Source organism: Fukomys damarensis, unplaced genomic scaffold (genome assembly GCF_012274545.1).
Source record: "Fukomys damarensis isolate Sample0158 unplaced genomic scaffold, DMR_v1.0_HiC HiC_scaffold_9, whole genome shotgun sequence".
NCBI lineage: Eukaryota > Metazoa > Chordata > Mammalia > Rodentia > Bathyergidae > Fukomys > Fukomys damarensis.
This window is the reverse complement of record NW_022900921.1, coordinates 8,564,120-8,570,473: the sequence shown is the minus strand read 5'-3', so window position 1 is coordinate 8,570,473 and position 6,354 is coordinate 8,564,120. Positions and strand designations below refer to the sequence as shown.

General features: G+C 41.4%; 1 protein-coding gene across 6 annotated transcripts in view; it reads right to left on the bottom strand.

Moving 5' to 3' along the window:
* Positions 1 to 6,354, bottom strand: part of Cnot8 (CCR4-NOT transcription complex subunit 8) — a 61,434-nt gene that overhangs the window by 46,300 nt on the left and 8,780 nt on the right. For all 6 annotated transcript variants that reach the window (XM_033761591.1, XM_033761592.1, XM_033761594.1 and 3 more), the window contains exons 4-6: positions 4,260 to 4,421; positions 3,228 to 3,372; positions 2,188 to 2,298 (exon numbers count right to left, since the gene is read on the bottom strand). In XM_033761591.1, the coding sequence (XP_033617482.1) occupies positions 2,188 to 2,298; positions 3,228 to 3,372; positions 4,260 to 4,421 (418 nt within the window). The remainder of the gene's footprint in view (positions 1 to 2,187; positions 2,299 to 3,227; positions 3,373 to 4,259; positions 4,422 to 6,354) is intronic.

Sequence of the window (6,354 nt, the reverse complement as noted above, 5' to 3'; positions counted from 1 at the left end):
AAAAAAAAAAAAAAAAAAAAAAAAGACAATAACCCAGGTATGGCTTGGGCCACCAGCAAACCCTGGTGTCATCCACATGATACCAAACTTATAAGCACTCAGGACATGAGTTTTGTGGTTATTCTTCCCCTGAGATTTCAAAGGAAAACTGGGGAGGCCAGGCATGATAGAGCAAGCTCAGGTCCCTACAGCAGCCCCGCACAGGGATGATGCATGAAACTGATACATGAGGTCAGGATGCACAGAGCCAAAGCTGCAACAGAGATCCAGGAAGTTAGCGATCCCAGGAACATGGGACACCTGCCAAGGGAAGCCACAGGCAGCAAGCAAAACCAGCCCATGGCAGGACCACATGGACAGGGCTGCCCAAGCCCTATGGAGCTCAGAAGGTGGATACAGTGCAGGACCTAAAAGTTTATCCTGCTGGGTTTAGATTTTGCTTTGGTCTGATTATTTCTTTGTTCGTCCTTACTTTCAGCCACTGTATATTGGATATAACCAGTTAGTTTTTTTTTTTTAATTTGTGCATTACCGGGAATTAACCCAGGGCCTCATATATCTGCTTGCTAGCACTCTACTGCTCTGCTACATTCCCAGAGTTTTTTTCTTTTTCTTGAGGCAGGGTCTTGCTAAGTTACCCAGGCTGGCCTTAAACTTGCAGTTCTCCTGCCTCGGCCTCTCAAATAGATGCAATTACAGATGTGCACAAGACCTGGCTGTTCTTTGGATTTTTACAGGGGCTCACAGCTGAGTTTGCCTTGAGTCTCTGAGAAGACTTTGGACTTAAGACTTTCAAGCAAAGTTGGAACTATTAAGACTTTAGATATTTTTGTTTTTGTTTCCCTAAAGCTTATTGGTACATTTTAGGTATATATTACGATCACAATCATCACTGGGAATTTGTACCTGTGCCTGGTATATCCTGGTTCTTGTTTTTTAAGACTTTAGACATTCTTGAAAACGGACTAACTGCATCTTGCACTGTGAGATGGACATGAGCCTTTGGGGGTCAGAGGCAGCCTGTTATACTGTGAATCCTAAATGTTCTGCAAAGGTCATGTGTTAAAGGCGTGGGTCACCTGCCTGTGGTACCACTGGGAAGTGAAAGCTTTAAGACACAGGGCCTGGTAGAAGGAAGTCCGGAGCATGCCCTCGAAGGAGATCCTGGAATCCAGTCCCTTCTCTATCTCTGTCCCTCTCTCTCTCCACCTCTATCTATTTTGGTTCTATTTCTTTCTCTCTGCTTCACTGCACCCATGGGGAAAAAACACATGTGCCACACAGTCCCCATCAGGTTCTGCCTCACCACAGGTCCAAGAACAATGAAGGGAACAGACCATGGATTGAAACCTTTTTTTTTTTTTTTTGGTATCAGGAATCAAACTCAAGGCTTCATGCTTGCTAGGCACATACTGTGCCACTGAGCTACATCCCCAGCCATGAAACCTCCAAAATTGTGAGCCCAAACGAACTTTTTATACTGTTTAAGTTGACTATCTCAGGTATTTTGTTACAGTAATGGAAGGGTGATGAATATAACTTCCCAGAACATAGTACTACTACTGAACAGTTGTGGTTTATCATTAGGAGAAACAAAGAGGAAACACACTACCCCTCCTGCCACATTCATTGTTCTAAAGAGAAAACCGCTATCTATATAGATTTATCTGATTCATTTCCTAAGTGTCAATAAAATGATCATTATATTCAAAATAGTTTACTACTCCCTCTTCCTCTTCAAATACATTTTAAAATTTAGAGAAAGAAACTAAGAAAAATTTTCCACTGAGTTACAAAAATCTCATATAATATTAAATAATTAACAACTCTGTGTAACATTAATGGGTAGTCTAACATACGTGTTCCTATTCTCCAAATAAGAAAACCAAGTGACTAAAAAGATCAGAGCACCTAGGAACATCAAGCACCTGGACTTGAGTATGCTCAGGGACACTTAAGTATTCCACTTCAGAACGCTCAGTTTTGCCTCTCAAACTGCGCTGGGTACGCTAGCACACCCTAACAGACAAACAAAAACGGACTTTAAGGTGGCCACTGACTTCCGACAGAAAACTACCAATGTCCAACAGACTTAAACCTCCAGTGATCACTTCAGCAAGTTATGTGCCAATCTAGTTCTGGATAGTAAATCCCTTTAGAGAGGGCCTCACACTTAGTGGTGCTTACCTCCTTCATCCTGAAGAATGCCATTCCTGTCAGCAGCGAGTCTGAGCCTGCCTGGTGTTGCCTTCCAATTCTCTGTAAATCCAACTGATCAGCAACTTCCTGAAGACCTCCCTGGAGAAGAATGGAAAACAGAACATTACAGACACAATACTACTGAACTCAGTTAAGGCCATTTGAGAGTTCACTTCACTGTGGTGGCAAGAAACAGGAGAGCCATTTATTTAAGGGCCTCGGCATCCTCCTTTTCACCCTTAGCTGTTCTTCCTCCAAAAATACTATGTGACATTCTACTTTTTGCTCCTTTCTTGCTAAATCTCCCAGTCCTAAGCCCTTTAAAATCAAAAGCTGCTATAAAACAAGGCTGAGGAAATGGTAAATGCCAATCTGACTCTATACAGTACACTCTTATGTCAATTCAATGGCAAGCTGGGTGTGGTGGTACACACCTGAAATTGTAGCACTCCAGGAAGCTAAGACAGGAGGTTCACAAGTTTGACCTCACCCTGGGCAGCCTAGTGACTGAGCAGGACACTAAATAAATAAGAAAGAAAAGAAAAAAAAATCCACAGTGACATATGGACACTCAAGAAAAAAAATAAAATTTTTTTTAAAAAATAAACAAAGGGCTAGAGATATAGTCTACAATGAAGGCCTCGGTTCAATCCACAGGGCCACCATGGGGGCAAAAATCAGTAAGGTAAAACCTTAACCTTCTAGAATTAAGAATCCTCGTGAGAGTATGGGACAATGCGGAGCTCATCGCTAACAAACCACAGGTATGCACCACGCTGCCTGTCAGCTGGTTAACAAGGTTCAAGGGCTTCAGGGAGGAATGCCTGCCTGCCTTAGGGTGGGAGAAACAGAGGCCTCCTCCATCCCAATCACCAGAAAACCGTGTATGCCACACCCACCTCTGTGCCCCACCTGGCAGAGGTGGCACTGAGCAGGCACCCAGGACGGCACCCAGAACACAACCACAAAACAAAATAAGTCTGCTTTTTAGTTTGTTTTTGCTAGCATTAAGAAAAAATGTTACATACCTTAAGATTTTTGCAACTCTTCATCAAATATTTCACATCATAAATGGATGGGAAGAAAAGGTTCAGAATATGAAAGAATTCATGTTCTTCTTCTGGCAAACGAGAATCTGTAAGCAACTTTACCATGTAGCCAAAATCGTAGCCACTACAAGGAGAAAAGCAAGCAGGAAGGTTTAAAAAAGCAGCAGTTACTGGGTCCCAGTGTTTAACCACTTTATTTCTCAAAGGTTATAATGCTAAAGTACATTAGAAACTTTTAGTCTCCTACTGCAATCCAACTTTCTCTATGAAGTAACAAAATATAGTAGGCTATTATGAACAATATATGAGAGAGCCCACGGGTTTACAAATGTAGATTTGATTCATCAAATTCAAAAGGTACTAAAAAGGTAAAATGTATCTCTGTTATAGCTTGTATCTTGACATTCCCTGACTGCCTCGTGTGCTCACAGGTGCGGCTTTTGGGAGGAGGCTGGATCATGGGTGTGTGACACTGGATTAGTGTTGGTTTAGCATAGTTCTGAGTGTGGGTGAAGGGTTTACTGAAGAGGAAAGTATTAGTGTGTTTAGCATAGTTCTGAGTGTGGGTGAAGGGTTTACTGAAGAGGAAGACCCACCTTGAGTATGGTGGCACCAACCAATAGGCTTGTAACCTGGACTGAACAGACAGGAAAAGAAGAAAGAAGTCTTGCTGTGCCCTCTAAAGTCACTAAGATAATCTCCTAACTGGAATCTGCCTTTTGAGTACTTGGGAAACTCCTGGAGAAGTTAAAAGACAAGTAAACACTACATGTGACCCACTCCATCCTCCACCTCTGCACTTGGAATCACAGCCACTGAGAGCCACACAATGAGCCCAATGCTTTATGCAACAATCTACTATGAGCCTCAAAGGATTTTATGAAAAACAGAAACATGAGCAACAGGTGTCATTTTCAACTTCTAACTGCTGCTGAAGACAGCAGAGCCAAGTTCGATTCCCTCCTCCAAGGCAGCCCGAAGTGAAGGAGAGACACGCTGTCTGGGACTGACCTGTGAAACGAGAGCCATTTGACATTGTCACAGAGAACCACTCCTGACGTCATAAGCAGCTCTGCAAAGTGCAGCGTGTCGATCCCTTCTTCCTCATGCTTCTGAAACTGCAGCCCCGAGTTGGCGAGGAGGTCTATGGAATCCTGGGAGTACATGTCCTCTCTGAAACGAAGGGTTCACTTACTAGCAGGACGCAACGCAACAGAAGCAGCAGGCAACATGATTACCATCACTTTGCAGTTACAGTGAAAGAATTCTTAAAATATTATTCATAGCTTAAAAATATACCAATTCATTCTTTCCTGCATTCCAACAAGCACACAAAGCTCATAATCTTATTTTGGGGACAAACGAAAAAATGGAGTATTTCCCCAGACTAACTCTCCCAATTATAAACATCTAAATTTTCTCACTGTTAAAAAAAAAAATTAACCAGTACAAAAATACTAAGACGGAAAATTTTTAATTAATAAATTAATGGGGCTGGGGGTTTAGCTCAGTGTGGTTCCATCGCTTGCAAGAGCAAAGTCCAGAGTTCCGTCCCCGATACCCCCCCCAAAAAAATTAATGAATTAATGTTCATGTCACATTACACCACGGGAGTAACAGCGCCTTCTCAGTCTATTTTCTCTACCTCCACATAATTATATACACTCCAGTGTCTGTACCTCATGGATCATCTTTTAAGTCATTACTACACCAACACACCCTCCGGACTCTGCTGATGTCACACTGTAGAGATGCGTCCATCAATCTAACAGATCTGCCCGCTTGAACCACACAGGAGCCACATGAGGACAGCAAGACATACTCAACGCAGGGATATGTAAAACACCGCACGACACAAAACTAGGGAAACAAAATAGTCAAACACCTCCTATCCTATTAGACGCCACAATTTTATTTTTCAAGCATGTTTGAGTTAAATAATCACAAAAAAAACTACCACAATCTTGAAAGATCCAGATCATTTTTCAAAATTATATGAACCTCAGATTTCCAGAACGCATGTACTTACCGTTATTCCTGGCAGGGACGGGGGGAAAAAATGAGAACCAAGACCTGTCATGTGAAGGTACAAGATCCCAATAATGAATGTAACTGAACTGTACACCTAAAATGTACCAATAAACTCAAGAAGACAAAAAAAAGTTATTCCTGAGGTACTAAATGATCTTGGCGCTAAATCAAATAAGGCAATATTCAGCTGGGTGTGGTTCCTTACGCCTGTAATTCCAGTGCTCAGGAGGCTGAGGCAGGAGGACTGACACAACTCTGAGGCCAGCCTGGGCTACACAGTGAGTTCAAGATCAGATTTTACTAAATATACATAGCAAGACCCTATCTGAAAAAAACAAGAAAACAGAACAAAACAATAAAAGGTAATATAGTACCCAATATAAAATACAGCAAACATCATTTCATGCAATCATGAGTCTACTCCATATTTTCTCCTTAAAAAATTACTTCAAGGGCCAGGGATTTAGCTCAGTGATGCCATCGCCTGCCTCTCAAGTGCAGTACTGAGTTCGATCCCCAGTAGCAAAAAAAAAAAAGAAATGTACATCAAAAACAGAACTATCAGGGCTGGGGACTTAGCTCAGTAGTGGATCTAATGCTTGCCTTGCAAGCACAAAGACTAGAGTTCAATCCCTGGTACCAAAAAAAAAAAAGAAACAGAACTATCATATGACCAGCAATTCTACTGCTGGGTATACTCTCAAAAGAATTGAGGGCAGGATCCCAAAACAAAATGTGTAGTTCACAGCAGCACTATTCACAATAACCAATATGGAGAAGAAATCTAAGTGCCCACTGATAGATAAACAAAACATGACAATAAATGTAACGAAAGATCACTGGGTCTTTAAGAGGAAGAAAATCCGCCACATGCTGCAACATGAATAAACCTGCAGGACATTAAAATAGTGAAATAAACCAGTAAAAAAAAAAAACAAACACTGATGATTCCACTTGTAAGAGGTATCTAAAGTAGTTAAATTACAGAAATAAAGTACCAAGCCCTGGGATGGGGGTGGGATAATAAATAGTTTCAATATTTTGTTTTAGGGATTTTTTTTTTTTTTTTTTTTTT